General features: G+C 40.7%; 1 protein-coding gene across 4 annotated transcripts in view; it reads left to right on the plus strand.

The window, feature by feature from the left end:
* STK32A (serine/threonine kinase 32A) overlaps nucleotides 1-15,579 on the plus strand; it is a 91,639-nt gene that overhangs the window by 62,511 nt on the left and 13,549 nt on the right. For all 4 annotated transcript variants that reach the window (XM_030573900.1, XM_030573899.1, XM_030573902.1 and 1 more), the window contains 4 exons: nucleotides 3,271-3,360; nucleotides 8,462-8,559; nucleotides 10,764-10,880; nucleotides 14,665-14,790. In XM_030573900.1, coding sequence (XP_030429760.1) covers nucleotides 3,271-3,360; nucleotides 8,462-8,559; nucleotides 10,764-10,880; nucleotides 14,665-14,790 — 431 coding nt within the window. The remainder of the gene's footprint in view (nucleotides 1-3,270; nucleotides 3,361-8,461; nucleotides 8,560-10,763; nucleotides 10,881-14,664; nucleotides 14,791-15,579) is intronic.

Below are 15,579 nucleotides of genomic sequence, written 5' to 3' on the forward strand. Positions count from 1 at the left end.
AGCTGTATTTATGCTGATCCAGTGGCCCCAACACCACCTTCGACAGGTACAGAGGGACTGTGCCTGCTAATCCAGGACTCAGCAGATGCTGTGGATTTCACCTCCCTAACTTCCATGTGCTCCATGCATACAGAGCCCAAATACTCAGGTTCTAGGTGGTTGCTGTGATTTCACCCTTAATGCCCCTGCCTTCCTTATGCCATGTTGGCATTTAGGTTTGCATATGTGTTTTTGTTGCCATTTTGGGGAGCAATATTACCTTAAAAGTGCCCTCCTTTGGATTGAAGCATCACTGCAGAAAGGTGCCAGATTGATTTGCCTGCTCCATAATTGTGGTTCTGAATTTAGCCAGGAAGCAGTAGTGTACATAGTGCCTGAAAGAAAATGTATGCATCAAAGAGAGAAGATGTGGTAGGTGGGAACAAAAGAAGAGGAAAAGCCAGGCAAACACGTTCTTGGCAAGTGGCAAAACCCTTGTGTCAGGCTGCCTGAAATTTTATGCGACAAACTTTGCATGCCTTCTGCTGGGAAGTCTGTATCTTTAAAGCCAATGTTGTCAAGTTTAGAATGTTGAGATAAAAAGATTCAAGTCGGTACAGAATGAGTTTTCTCAGAAATAACAAATTACCCTGACACCAGTTTTAATATGATGGATCAAAGATAATCAACATAATAATTTTAACATATGAATTGTTTCTTATCAAAGAGCTATGTGGATCTGCCTCTTTGGGCCAAGTACAGCTGCCCTCACTGAGTGGCCCATCCACCCCTTATGAAAAAAATATTCTCTCTCCATTTGAGGAGTGGTCTAGTTTACTTACCTAAGATAGAAGTTGGTGATTCTCTCCCTTTAACCTGCAGGTCCCTGTGGTCTGCTCACCAGCCCTTGAGCTCAGTCACCTATAACTTTCTTTACCTTTGGGAAGGGACTCATATTTGTGTATAGCCCTAATGAACACTCAGGAACAAGACAGTTACAACCAACCACCTGCCTTCCCATCCCTCCAGAAATTACTGCTCCCCCCCAACCAAATTACTTTTATATTTTGAAGGGGATGACTATGGTTATTTACAGACAGGTAGCAATGAAACTCGCAAATTATCAAAGAGGATAAAAACTTGGGAAATATTTTCCAGCGTGGTTCCTCTCCCCCACCCCTACCCCCGAGTGGATTTCTCCACATTTAACAAACTTCCCTTGCCAAACGTCCCAATTTTGCTGCTAAGGTTTCATCAATACAGAAACATTTGGTGCAGATCTAGCTATGTCCTGGAGTAAGATGGCAAGACATTAAAAGCATGAAGTTATAAATGGGCAAGATTTTAGCTAGGCTAGAAGGTCAGTGCTCAAACACCTGAAAGCAGTGGAACTTTAAATGAACGTTCTCTCTTGGAATGTGCTGAAGACCTTAGAAATGAGCTACAATTCTGGCCATGCGAGTTGAAGGTCACTAAGATAGTTGGAATCAGTATTGCTGTAACAAGGTCTGAATTATGTTCTCTCTTGATAGCGCAAAACATCTTTATGGGTGTCTTTGAGTGGATAATGGTATTCTGAGCCTGTACTGCCACAGCCATATTGTAACATAACAAGATGAATAGAATCAAGGCCAGAAGAGACTACCAGATTCTCTAGTCTGAGCTGCACTTCACAGGCCACTGTACTCCACCCGGTTACCCCTGTATACTAAACATGCCAAGAAATGAATTTACCTTGAACCAAGTCTTTTATTTATAATGATCCAAGACAAAAACCTAAAGGGGAGATGGTAAAGGGAAATGTGTGCTCAAATCTTCCATTTGTGGGTGTTACCTATATGCATCAAGGAGTAAAATCCATTCCTATTAACTATTAAGAGACTATATTTATTTAGATTAGATTTGTAAAAGCATGAATAATTTCACAGTCGAAGGTGCTTCCCATGTGAACTGCTTAAGAAGTGGGCTGCCACATTCTGCCCTAGCTTTAGTTTTGAGTGGTCTTAATCAGGAACGTCATGCAGTGCACGTTACGGTAATCTAATATTCCAGCTATTAAACCGATTGGAGTCATGTACTTGCAGTTTACCCCAATTATGAATGAGAGCCTTGTGCTCCTCCTGTTTGCCAAAGTTTTGGGGGCCTTGGGCTCACTTGGAAGAATTAGGTTCCCAATGAGTTACATTCCCAATGAGCTGGATCCCCTTCTATAGAGGCACCTTCCGTGTCTCCAAGAAGGATCCTGGTTAGTTGAATGGGATGATAAGATTATTTAATCATGAGTTGATTATCAAGGACTTATTTCTTGATAAGTGATAATTCAGTCATCTATAACACTAATACCATGATCTTAATGAATTACTCTATGAAATATAAATGAATTGCAGGGCTTAAGTGTGATTTGGACCTTTTAGGCATAAATTTGCTCTTGTGGTTCACTGGATAGTTCCTTTGGTTTCAGTGCTCAGAAAAATGCTGTTTTCTCTTTTATATTCTAGCTTCTAGCCTGTATGTTTCTACCTACTTGTTGCGATTTTCATAGTTTCTTATATCCTGTATACAACTGGTTAATGTACTATTAAAGTTCTGCATATCTATAGAGGTGTGTTAGGTGCTGCTGTGAGAAGTTCTACAGTGATGTGTATCAAACAGGATATCAGAAAATTGGAACGTCTGTTTCCCTTATGCTGTTCCCATAGACATGTTAATAATCCCCTCTGCTAAGGTATTATTAGTCTGGACCTCATCTACTTTGTCATCAGTGTCTTGCTCTTCCAGAAAGGAAATGAATTGGTGACATAGTACATTTTGTTATTGCTTGGATTCTTAGCAGGTTCCCAGTATTATTTATTTATTTACTTCCTTGTATTGTGGTAGCACATGGGAGTCCCGGTCATGGTCCAGGACCCCATTGTGCTAAACACTATACAAACAGAGAACAAGAAAAAAGGCAGCCCTGGTCCCAAAGAAAGTATATACCTTATTGTCCAGACTGCAGCAATTAGCGGCTTCCATGAGCCATTTATAGCCAATTGGAGGGGTGAGCCTTACAGTTAACTAGCAGAAAAAGTATTTTGTTTCCTTTTTTAAAAAAATGTTTTGCGCTGAATGCTGAAAGAAATGTTATGAAGAAGGTTATGTTGCCTATGAAGTCCCCTTTCCACTCCAAATCTTTATACCATTTAATAATGTATAAAGCAGATTAGATCTGGGTTTAAAAATCTACTGGCAGCACCAGAATCCAACACAAAATAGAAAAGAATTATTTACTAACTCCAATTTTTCTTTCAGGACATGTGCACATCACAGATTTCAACATTGCCACGATACTGACTAAAGGGATGCAGGTCACCACGATCGCAGGCACAAAGCCATATATGGGTAAGAATTCATAAAGATCTGGGCTGCTTAAATGGCCATTCTTTGTTTAATACCTGCCCTTAATTCAAGGCATATATGAGGGTAGAAATTAAATCCTTTCAGAAACTTTTATTTCTTTCCACTCCTGCCAGGTAGGAATGCTGTGGTTTTAAGTGAGACAAGCCACAGATGGAAGAAAGAAGATTCTTTTTGCCCAAAGTTTTGTGTCTCCTATCTGTGAAATACTTTCTCATACTGATTTAGAATTGGGATCCATAAAGTGATAAACTAACAAAACAGGTGAGGAGCCAGGAGAGGCCTAATAGAGGCACCAATTTCAGTTACACTATTGTCATGCTACAAAGCCTTGTTCAAGTTCCTTGTGCCCAGGTCAGATGAGTGTTAAATAATTTTTTTTTTTGAGGCTCTAAGCATTGTACAAATGTTAGTTAAGCTTCATATCACATCTATGAGGTAGGTACTATATGCATGATCTTCCTCATTTCATAGATGGATAAACTGAGGCACAGAGCTGTATTAGGCTGTCTGTTACACTGCTGTAATGACTCAATCCTGCAAAGGGCTGAACATCAACTGTGAGTTGAGCATGGACTGAGTACCTTGCAGAAGCTGCTCAGAGGCAACTCTCATGAGTGGGGTCTCAGTCTGAACTAACTACACTGAAGTTCATAGTGTTACTCTGGAGTTAGACCAGCTGTAATGGCAAGCAGAATTTGCCCTGTAGAACTTGCATGAGCTGCATAGATCAAATAGCATGCCAGGGGAAAGAATGCAGGGCCTCACGCTGCAAATTACATTGGCATATAAACCCATGTAATGAAGGGATGAATCAGGCTCCAGGAGTCCTAGGTGCTAATCCAGATGCTTTACCACTAGCCCAATATCCTCTGTTTAATATTGCATTCCTTTGCAAATGTAACATTAAAAGGACAGAGGAAAACCAGTGTGGCTGCACAGTGGTATATAGACAGGAAGATAAAAATGCACCACACATATATAAGGAGCATTGGATAGATGCAAACATCACAGCCACAATGGGCAGGAAAGTAATGAGAATGGTTTTCAATCTCATTTTGAAGATTCCCCTTTTAAATTATTTACCCTGTTGATATGGATTTGTGCCCATCTGTACCAAACAAACAATCAGCCCAGCTGCAGTCTAGAAACTGAGGTGCACAAGGGAAAAAGCTTGAAAATAAGCCTGAGGGAGATAAGGGTCAGCAGGATGAGTCAGTTCCCAAGTGCGCAGCACATTTGTGCACTGACCTTCTGCACTTCCATGTGTTAAGTGTTATGCTCTTGCTAGGAAAATACAGTGCAAATCTTTGGGTTCTCAGTGGGCTGGTAGCAGGCTCGGTTATCATGGTGACAAAGGGAGTAGGACACCATTTTTTTTCTTCTGTCCTTGGTTAGGAGAAAGAACCAAAGTACACAAATATTGCATTATGCCCTCTAGAGAGCACAAGGCACCAATTTGGTCCCAAGCTAAGTAAAGTAGCAGGGCTACTGTGTATGAGTGAGGAATGTTGCTGTCTAGTAGTGGGACCACAAAGTAGATCAGTGGTTCTCAACCAGGGGTCTGGGGCCCCCTGGGGGGCCATGAGCAGGTTTCAGGGGATCCTGCAAGCAGGGCCAGCATCAGACTCACTGTGGCCCAGGGCAGAAAGTTGAAGCCCCAATGCATGGGAATGAAGCCCAAGGCCCTGAGCCCCACCATCTGGGGCTGAAGCCGAAACCTGAGCAGTTTAGCTTCTTGTGGTACGAGGCCCCAAGCAGTTGCCCTGTTTGCTACCCCCTAATGCCGACCCTGGCTTTTATATGCAGAAGGTCAGTTGTGACACAGGAAGGCCATGGTGGTTTTATAGTTTGCTGGGTGGGGCCTCAGGAAAAAAAAAAAAAAGTTGAGAACCCCTGAAGTGATAACAGACTTGCTGCTACTACCACCAACTATAGGAGCTACTTTAGATCAAGCAGAAGCACCCTCAGTGGTTGAGGTTGAAGGGAGCAGTGTTCTAGTCTTCGTTTCCTGGATACCTATGATGTTTATACAATAATGGTATCTGCAATATGTGGTTTTACTGCAGTGGAGGCACACGCTAGCATCAGTTCATTCATTTAAGCCAAACTGAATATTTAAAATGCAGCGTCCAGGGCTGGGGGGGGGGCCCCGCGGGGCAGTATTCCCTGCCTCTGATAGGAGTCAGTTTCATGTCTGGATATTGCTAAACTAAACTATCACTGCCGCAGATACGGTTTCTTTCTTCATCTTCATGCTATTCAGAGCAAACTTTTATGTCTTTGGAATGTACCATATCACACAGAGTATTACACATTTTTTCTCCGATATTCCAGCTGTCACTAAAAAGGCTGCATCTATAAACCTCCTTCCAAATTCCCTTTATTTACCCACCCACTCAAGTTTGGTGTATGGAGCAAAAATACCCAGTCTGTTTTTCAGACAGAGCTTACTTACTATTCTTGCTGCTGGAGAAGTTTCATCTATTGATTTTCCACTTCCACTAATGCAGAAAATTCTTACTTATACCTCTTTAGCTGCCAAACCAGTAAAATACCTGGCTAGTCAGAGACAAGAGGAGTCTGATTTTGACCTCACTTTTACATAGGGTTGCCAACATTTCAAAATTAAGGGACTGTTTTCTTAGCACCCTTGCCCCACCCCTCTTCCCAATATCATCATCGTTGTTGTTGTCGTCATCAATAAATAATAATCCTAAGCAGCACTCACCTACATTCACTGGAGATTTTGCTTGCTATTTTTTGTAGTACTCAGCAACTCCCAATTTTGTTGTACAGAGATGAAAATAAGGGACATCCCATGTAATAAGGGACTGTTGGCAATCCTACTTTGTATGGAGGAAGTCAGGGGGGGGTTACACTGACTAGGGTAACCTTACTGTAAGTAAGTGGAAAATCTGACCAACAGTGCACAGGAAATGGCTGATGAAAGAAGGTGCCAGAACTAGAGCAGTTTGAACTGAGAGGTTCCTTATTTAAAGTTAAGAAGTGTCCATCTGTAAAATAGGCTATGAATCTAACCAACCATAACAATCATAAAAGCATTTGACTGCAGATAGCACAAGGACCCTCACCTCACACAGCAGAGATGGTCTGTACAGGAAAGTTAAAGCATTATCTAAGGTTTTCCCCTTACTACTACCATCCCATCATAATTATTCCTTCCCTCCATGGGAGGCTCCTTTTATTAGCCTAACAGCTGACCTTTCACCCTTCAGATCACCTGACTCAACCCTGTAGTATAAAAAGAAACATACAAACAATCCCCTGCACCAGATTTCCTCCTCTGTTTTGTTTTATTCCTTTGACACTGATCCTCACCCTCCACCCCCTAAAAATATCATTGCATTTTCCTTAATCTTTCACATGGCGCGAATAAGGTCAGGTCATCTTCTAACCCTGCCCTACTTCCTGTCAGGCTATCAGCTTTCTACTATAAAAGCAATGGCTGTTGGGCCCACGCCCATCTAGAAGTCACTCCCTGCTAGCTAGCATTAGGTCCACGTTTGTATCTCCCAAATGCAGTGTTTGCAATTTACCCTCTTAAGTTCTGCTAGACAGAAAGTGTAATTGGATTCAGATAAAGGAAAGAGGATATGAAGGAGGAAATTAGCTGACCTCTCAAATAAAAAAGGTTGAGACAGCTCTAACTTGAGACTGAGGACATTTCCTGCAGGATAAAAAGAGAGGATAGGTGGGTCAATATTAGCCTTAGACTTGATAGAGCAGAGTTCAGTTCCCTGCTCTGACACAGACTTGCTTGGAGAAGACAGAGCCTCTTTATGCCTCAGTTCCCCATATGTGAAATGGGGATAATAGCGCTGCCTTGCCTCACCGGGGCTTGGTGTGTTGTGGGGACAAATATATTAAAAAGTGTGGCGTGATCAAATATTATGGTGATAGAGGCTATATAAGAATCTAAAATAGATTGAATTGCCACCCCCTTGTCAGTTATGTAATAGAAAACTTGTTTAACCCTATGAATGGCATAATTCTTAGGAGACATACAAACACTTTGTAACATCAAATTATTTATTTATTTATTTATTTATTTATTATACATTAAGTGTTTAAATAATACTTTGTATTTCTCCATCCAAGGCTTTCAAAACTCTTACATCCATTAATGGATGTAATCTCACAACACCCCTTTAGGGTGAGAAAATAGTAATAGTCCTATTTCCCATATGGGGAAAACTGAGGCAGAGAGGCGCTAAAGGTCTTGTCTAGGATCACAGAGCAAGTCAACGACAGAATACTTCACACTAATCCTGATCATACTGTCCATATCATTAGACTGCAAAGTCTAAATATCAGTCTGTGTTCAGTTCTCAGTGTAGGCATATACGAAAAGTTGTCAAACTATTAAATGAGTCATATGCTGGTTCCACACCAAAGTGCAGTAATTTCCTAATGGATAGGAATTGGCCTCAAGTAACCATCCCAGTTAAACTACAAATAGTAGCAGTGACACATTATATAGACCTTGTCATGTAATGACCCCAAAGCATTGTATAAACATCAGCATTTAACTTAGCCTCCCACCATGAGTTTCCCAAGGTTAATGAGCATAGCAGTGGCAGAATGGGGAAAAGAACCGTATTTAGGTGATGGGAATCCCAACCTGCCTGTTACTGTCATTGCTTGTTAAAAACCCAGAAATAATCAAGTGAAGGACTGGGCAAAGGGGAACAAATTAAATATATGGCAGAGGTTCTCAAACTGGGGGGTGGGACCCCTCAAGGGGTCGCAAGGGTATTGTATTACATGGAGGGTCGCGAGCTGGCAGCCTCCACCCCAAACCCCACTTTGCCTCCAGCATTTATAATAGTGTTAAATGTATAAAAAAGTGTTTTTAATTTATAAGGGGGGTTACGCTCAGAGGCTTCCTATGTGAAAGGGGTCACCAGGACAAAAGTTTGAGAACTACAGATAGACGGTAACTAGAACAGTCTGGAATGCTTTTCACACCTTAGGACTGAAACATCATATACTGCTGAAAATAGTCAATGATTACTGTTTGAGACTCTGAAATAAAGCAAACAAATTTTTCTGTATTTTTCAGCACCTGAGATGTTTAACTCAACAAAACCTACAGGCTATTCCTTTGCTGTTGACTGGTGGTCTTTAGGAATTACTGCCTATGAGCTACTTAGAGGCCGGGTATTGTACATACAGCTGCATTCATTATTATTTGTTGTGGGGTTTTTTTGTTTTGTTTTGTTTTCTCTCTTTACTGTTTTCAATACTGTATTGAAATAAGTGCTTTTTAACAGGGATGAAAAAAAGACGAGTAGGAATCTGGGCTTTAAAATCTGTTTTAAAACAGGCAGCAGGAATCAAATCTTCATCAAGATATTCTTATGATGGACTCATAAGAATTCAAAAAGAAACCACTGCAGTGCAGAATAACTCAGGGTGACAGGTTCTTGGAGTGTCCAATGCCCTGTCAGTTAACATAAGTTAGGCAGTAAAAACTGAGCCATCTAATTGATGGATAAGAATTCCAAAAGCAGGGACTGCAATAGAACTTAATCTGAGCTCAGAACATGCAAGAAACATTTTTTTTAAAAATCATTTTACTATTGCATTAAGGCTCTGCAGTCTGAGCAAACATGAACCACTGTGTGTGAATTATTAATACAACACTATTCATGCCCTGTCATGCCTCAGTCTTTGGCTGTAACTTACTTGCAGAGTTTGGTGCATCTTAGATAAGTCCTTTTAAACAATTTTGTAAAAATAGGTGGGCAACATGGAAAGTTGCTTAGCATGAAATAAACTGTATTTTCCAAGCAAGAAGATTACATAACAGTTTGTGAGATTAAAAAAATACTCTTCAAAAATATTTACATTTCCAGCATATAGCACTTTTTATCTTTTAAGGAGCTGTGTGGGCAGAATGTATTTTAATTTTTATATATTTATAAAGTTATCTAAATTTTAAAGTGAATTTTGGGTGGCTCAAGTTTTGGGCCCCAGCTTGGACAGGATAAAAGGATGTGGTTCTCAGATGTGCAGTGCAGCCTTCCTGCAGCCGAGCACTCAAAACCAAAATCTCTAATCACTTTTGAAAATGTAAATCATAAAAACTTACTTTATCATTAGAAAAGAAAATGGATTGTGACACTGTTGCACTTACTTTTCCAAGGCTTTTGACTTTGTGTTATTTCCAAATCTAGGTGTAGAAAATATTGCAGTATATTCAAACATAATAGCACAGCAAATTGATGACACTAGTGGTGACCACAGTGTAATGTGATAAACTTTTATAGGAAGACTTGAGTTGCCCCACATTGTTTGCAAATATTCAGTATAATGCATCTGTTTCCACATATTAATTTGTATCTGCTCACATCTATTTTTTAAATGAACGCTTATTGCCAACATATTTTAATAAAAATCTGGGAATTAAAAAAACTTCAAAAACAAAGTTATACAGCAATCCTTCCCTTGTATACACAAACTTCCCTTATTAATTTCAAGTTAAATGTTGAGCTGCACGTAGTTGCACGCACCAGTCAGATGTGCAATTAGTCTACATGCATTGTTACTGTGATTGTGCTTTGCCTGCTTGGTTGCACATTTTTTTTCTGGAAAATTTGGACTTAGCATGCTCCAAATGCAGTGATATGTCAAAGATGTTAAAAGGTGCAACATCCTCTCCACTTTGCATATATATCCTAAAGATCTCTGGCCAGAATTCAGGCTGGCATCTAAAATGAAAGTGAAGGGTCTATTCACTCCTAGCTCTAGGACATTCACAATGCATAAATGAACAGCCCTTCTGCATCCTGAGCCATACCTGTGAAACTCTGTTCAGCTACCTCTGCTATGAGGTGTTCTTTTTCATATTGTTCTTTTTTCCCCTTTGTTGATGTTATCTTTCCAAAGGAAAGAAGAAGCAGAGAGAAAAACCACTAGCCTCTACCTTGTCAAAATTTTCTCACACTTGAAAAATGAACAGAAAATACCATTTACATTTAACAGAGAATGTTGAGAAAGTACTGGCCTTTGTAGTACCAGTAAATTAATTTCACTTTAATGGTCTTTTTAAGTTCAAATTCTGGCTTTGCCAAGGAAATACCGGCTGGGTGACAGCTCTACCCTTTGCTTTTCCCTCATATTCATCTTGCTGTTCAAGTGTCTCATTATTATTATTTGTTATTATTCAGTCCTCTAGTAATTTATTTACTTCAATTGAGTTAGCCTCTGCAGTGACTGACTTTCAATGGTTCAATCTAGAGCAGCAATGGGGGGGCTTGGAGAATGGCACAAAGAGACTCTGTTTGGAGACTTTGCCCTAGGAAGATTTCCAAAAGACTTTTTTTTTTTTTAATGAAATGGTTTCCTTGTGTTTTTCACAGAGGCCCTATCACATTCGCTCCAACACATCGCCAAACGAAATTGCTCACGTGTTCAGGACAGCTACTGTAATGTATCCTGCTGCTTGGTCTAAGGAAATGGTATCGCTAGTCAAAAAGGTGAGAGCAGGTGGGGAGACGGGATAACTCAGGGGAATGGATATATTCACATCTAAGAGTGCATTGTGCTCACTGGCCCTTGGATTAATCCTTAGGCTTCCACTGCAAATCCTGTCCAGGTCAGGTCCAGAGTTAGTGACCTTCTTGTGGCTCTTGGTGCCCTCTTTAAAATGACTAAAGATATCCACACTGATATAATCACTAGCTGGAAGCCTTACTGAGTGTTACCTCCAGGTCAGGGTACATTGAGGGCCCAGTAACAGGGAAGCTTGCATTGGTGTTGCCATTTTCTCAGGATATATGCAGGATCAGCGTCCTTCAGACTGGCCCAGGAGCCTCCTTTGTCCCTCTGAAATCACCGTGGGGAATTAGAGAAAGAGATAGAGAATAGAGATGGTCAAAATTTTTCACACAAAGCTTTCTATTTTGTTGAAAAAAACATTTTTTCCAAAATGCAAACTTTTCACAAAAAATGCTGATATTCTCCCTTTGTTCCATTTCCCATATCATTTTCTGAAACCGTTTTTCTCGATTTTCACTGACATTTTTATCAACATTGTTTTCAAAATTGTTATAAAAACTGTTTGTTAACCTAAACCCACAATTTCTTACTGAAGGCAGGTTTTCAGGAGACAAAACATTTGATAAGGATTTTGGAAACCATTTGAATAACAGTCTTAGCAGAAAATACCATGGAAAAGGGTAACTAGTCCATTTTGAACCCTGCTAAATGGGTCCGTCAACATTTTGAAATATTGTGAGAAATAATTTTTTTTTGGTATTTTTTTCAGACTAGCCCTACGTGTGAATAGTAAAAGAATCCCTAGCATTTATGACCATTTTTCTTCCCAAAGACTCTGGGTACAGTTATCCCTACCACTGAAATAGACATGGACTAGGCTAGAGCCATGGGAACAATTCTTCACTGGAAATGCAGCACAGCAGTGTTTTTAGGAGGAAGATTGAAAAATATCCATTTAATTAAAATGAAATGAGAGAATTTAGGAAAGAGGAATAGTTAATACCTGAGCTTGAGTTTAACCAGGCCAAACAGCGACACAGGGATCTTTACGCAGACATCCTTGGTATTTCTATATATTTTTACCTTTGCTGGAAGTTTTCTCCTGAACCACGACATGCTGTAAATCCCACAGGCTACCTCTTGAATTAATAATGCAGTGTCACAATTTATTTAAATGTCCATGTGCCCCTTTGCATCTGGTTTAGGAGCAATATTTATTATATGTGAGGCCAACTGGGATGTTAAGTTTTGTCCCATTCAAATATCTCCAGTGAATTTCATATTAAGGTGCAATGCGTTTGATCATTAGTAACAAACCCACATTACTTGCATTTTGTGTTTAAGCACAGTACTTGGAATGGTGAAAATGAATTGTGAGTGATGTTTACTCTCAGCCTGCATATCATTCACACTCTGACAGTATATAGATTTTGCACCTCCACTTTATATCATTCTCACTCGGTTTGCAAGCACTAACGCTAAAATGGTGTTTCAAGTTGTCAGCTTATTCATTACATTTGAGGAAGTGTTTTTATGGGGTTATTTTAGAATGTGCTACCAGAACGTCTTGCAATCTTGAACCACAGAACTTGAAAGACACAATTCAATTGCTAACTTGTATTATAGCTAGTATGAAAAATCCCCACTGGATTCATTGAGAAATGTGAAGACAAGTAGGACCACTGCCATGGTTTCATAGACTCATAGATGTTAGAAAGGGAGAATGGTTCAGTGGGTAGGGTATTAACCTGGAAATTGAGAGTCCTGAGTTCAGTTTCCTGCTCCATCACAAATTACTTTAGGCAAGTCATTTAATCTCTCTTTGCCTCAGTTCCCCATCTCTAATGTGGGGGTAAATAGTCCTTGTCTACCTCACAGGGGTGTGTTGTGAGGATAAATCCACTGAAGGTTGTGGGATGCCTAGATACAATAGTAATAGGAACCATCTTCATACCTCCGTTAAATAAATATTAAGCCTGCCAGTTGCTTCCTAACAATATAGAGCACTATCCATTGTGATTCCACCGGTGTCCTTGGAAGACTATGATACAGCCTAATAGAGCTCACAATTAAAACTTTTCTTAATATCCATACCCTGCATTTTTTTTTGCATCTCATTTCTCTTAATTATACCCCCTTATTAGCACTCTAGCCAGTCCCTCTGCCTCCCTGGTGTTAACTGAGTTTTCTACGCTGTGATTAGATGTGTCTCCTTTGGAAAGATGCCTTTTTGATCTGCAGTTTCCAATTTCACTGTTGTGTTGGAGACAGGAGAATAAAATGCCAAATACACATACATTTTCAGTAGAGTTTGATGGGGAAGTGGAGTGAGAAATCAGATCCAAATACCGAGAAAGTGAAGATGAAGCTGGTCCCTCAGGAATTTTATTTAAACTGGAGAGAGGGAGGGAAACATTTTAGAACATGTTCCATTTTTCTGAGTTTCCCTGTGAAAGAAAAGAACCTATCAAAACAGAGCACTTTGGATGACTTGTTCACACTCAAGGACATCTGGTGACATCTTGGTGGATGCGCCGCTTAACTTGCTAATAAGAAAGAACTCACTGAGTCGTTACTAAAGGAAAATCTTGAGCTGTAGCCAAGTATGCAGCCCAGTTGAAGAGTCATTAGCAATGAGATTACTTTGGCTCTGATGCTGGAGTCTGTGTGTTGCACCCTGGACTGGGTGATATGTGGGACCAGAGAATGGACTGAGATCTCTGTGCTGTGAAATTCAGGCCAGCACAGATTAAACTACTTAGCTTCTGACCAAAATTAAAAAAAGACCCTGCGCTAATGTGTACTGATCTGAAATGCCAGGTTGCTAACACAGCCCTCTGGAGTGGTGCTGGTGACTCTTCCTGCTTGTACAGGTGGGTGGACACCTGGAGCCACAGTCAGGCTGTTTAACTCTTATAGTATACTCTCAACTGGACGGTTAAGGTTAACTCTGCCCATCTAGGCACTGCAGTCAGTTACGACTGCCCGAAAGCTAATGGAGAATAGAATCTTAACTAAGAAGAGGGGGGAAAGAGTGGACAGAGTTAGGGTCAGTGATGTAGACAAGGGGCTACATTGTGCTGGTTCGGCACCACTCTTAAGAGACTGGGTGGTGCATAAACTGCCAAACCAAGAGTAGCACTCTTTGAGGCACCACTCCCTCCTTGCTACCCTGGTGATCTGGGAATGGAGGAAATCATTTGCCATTGGCCTACAGCATAACAAATTACATCACCACCCAAACCAACTCAACTCGGCCAGCTGCTGTGTTCAGGAGCAGGAGAAGAACTCTGCCCATTCCCCTTCCTCCATACCCACTTTATTGTGTGGTCTGTAGTCAATAACAATGTAGCCTAAATTCTGTCCTTTTCCTACACATTGATAGATAGCAAATAACATTGATATTCGTAGTATCAACGATAGGCTTGAGGGTGTGCATGTGTATATATTCCTATATAAACACAGATTGTTGCTCTTCAGAACTTTTCAATTTCCTTTGTAACTACATAGCATTACTACTGTAGTATTTGAAGCATTCCCTAGGTATTCACTGAATAAAGAGAATAGGGTGAATATCATGGGATCAGTAATGAGCTAAGGCAAAATTGGTACATTTTAAAAAGGCACCATATACATATAGACAGATATAGATTCACACCCATGTGATTGATATATATATATATATATATATACACCCTTTTTCTCCTGATTGGCATCCTATGGCCTGGTGTCTAAACTATTGTGTTTAATTCCCATTGCCAGTTGCTTGAGCCAAATCCTGAGGAACGTTTTGCTCAGCTGAAAAATATCCAGGACTTTCCGTATCTGGCTGATATTAACTGGGATGCAGTCCTCCAGAAGAGGATAATGCCAGGATTCATTCCCACTGTAAGACAATTTTTAAAAAAAAACCATCATTTAGGGTGTCTACACAATCAGAGTAACCTCCTATACACTGCACCTGATTCTCCACTACTTTGCACTAGATCAGAAAAGTAATATACTTTTGCATACACTTTGCACAGGTATATATTAGTACACGAGCTGCAAGGCAAGGGAAAATCAGGAGAGAATTTTCATTTTGTGATTAAGACTGTTAAAGGGATAATTACCAATGTTGGATGCTCACAATTTGTAGTATTGTTAGAGTTTGTAATGTCCTCATTAATTCTCTCTCTATGTATTAGAAGAAGTGCTCTAATGCACTTACAAGAAAAAGACGGTTACTCACCTTTGTAACTGTTGTTCTTCGAGATGTGTTGCTCACATCCATTCCAGTTAGGTGTGCGCGCCGCGCGTGCACGTTCGTCGGAAACTTTTTACCCTAGCAACTCCAGTGGGCCGGCAGGTCGCCCCCTGGAGTGGCGCCGCCATGGCGCCCAATATATATCCCTGCCGGCCCGCCCGCTCCTCAGTTCCTTCTTGCCGGCTACTCCGACAGTGGGGAAGGAGGGCGGGTGTGGAATGGATGTGAGCAACACATCTCGAAGAACAACAGTTACAAAGGTGAGTAACCGTCTTTTCTTCTTCGAGTGATTGCTCACATCCATTCCAGTTAGGTGACTCCCAAGCCATACCTAGGCGGTGGGGTCGGAGTGAGAAGTCGCGGCACGGAGCACTGCAGTTCCGAAGGCCGCATCCTCCCTCGACTGCTGGACCAGGGCGTAGTGGGAAGCA

Source organism: Gopherus evgoodei, chromosome 8 (assembly GCF_007399415.2).
Source record: "Gopherus evgoodei ecotype Sinaloan lineage chromosome 8, rGopEvg1_v1.p, whole genome shotgun sequence".
Classification (NCBI taxonomy): Eukaryota; Metazoa; Chordata; order Testudines; family Testudinidae; genus Gopherus; species Gopherus evgoodei.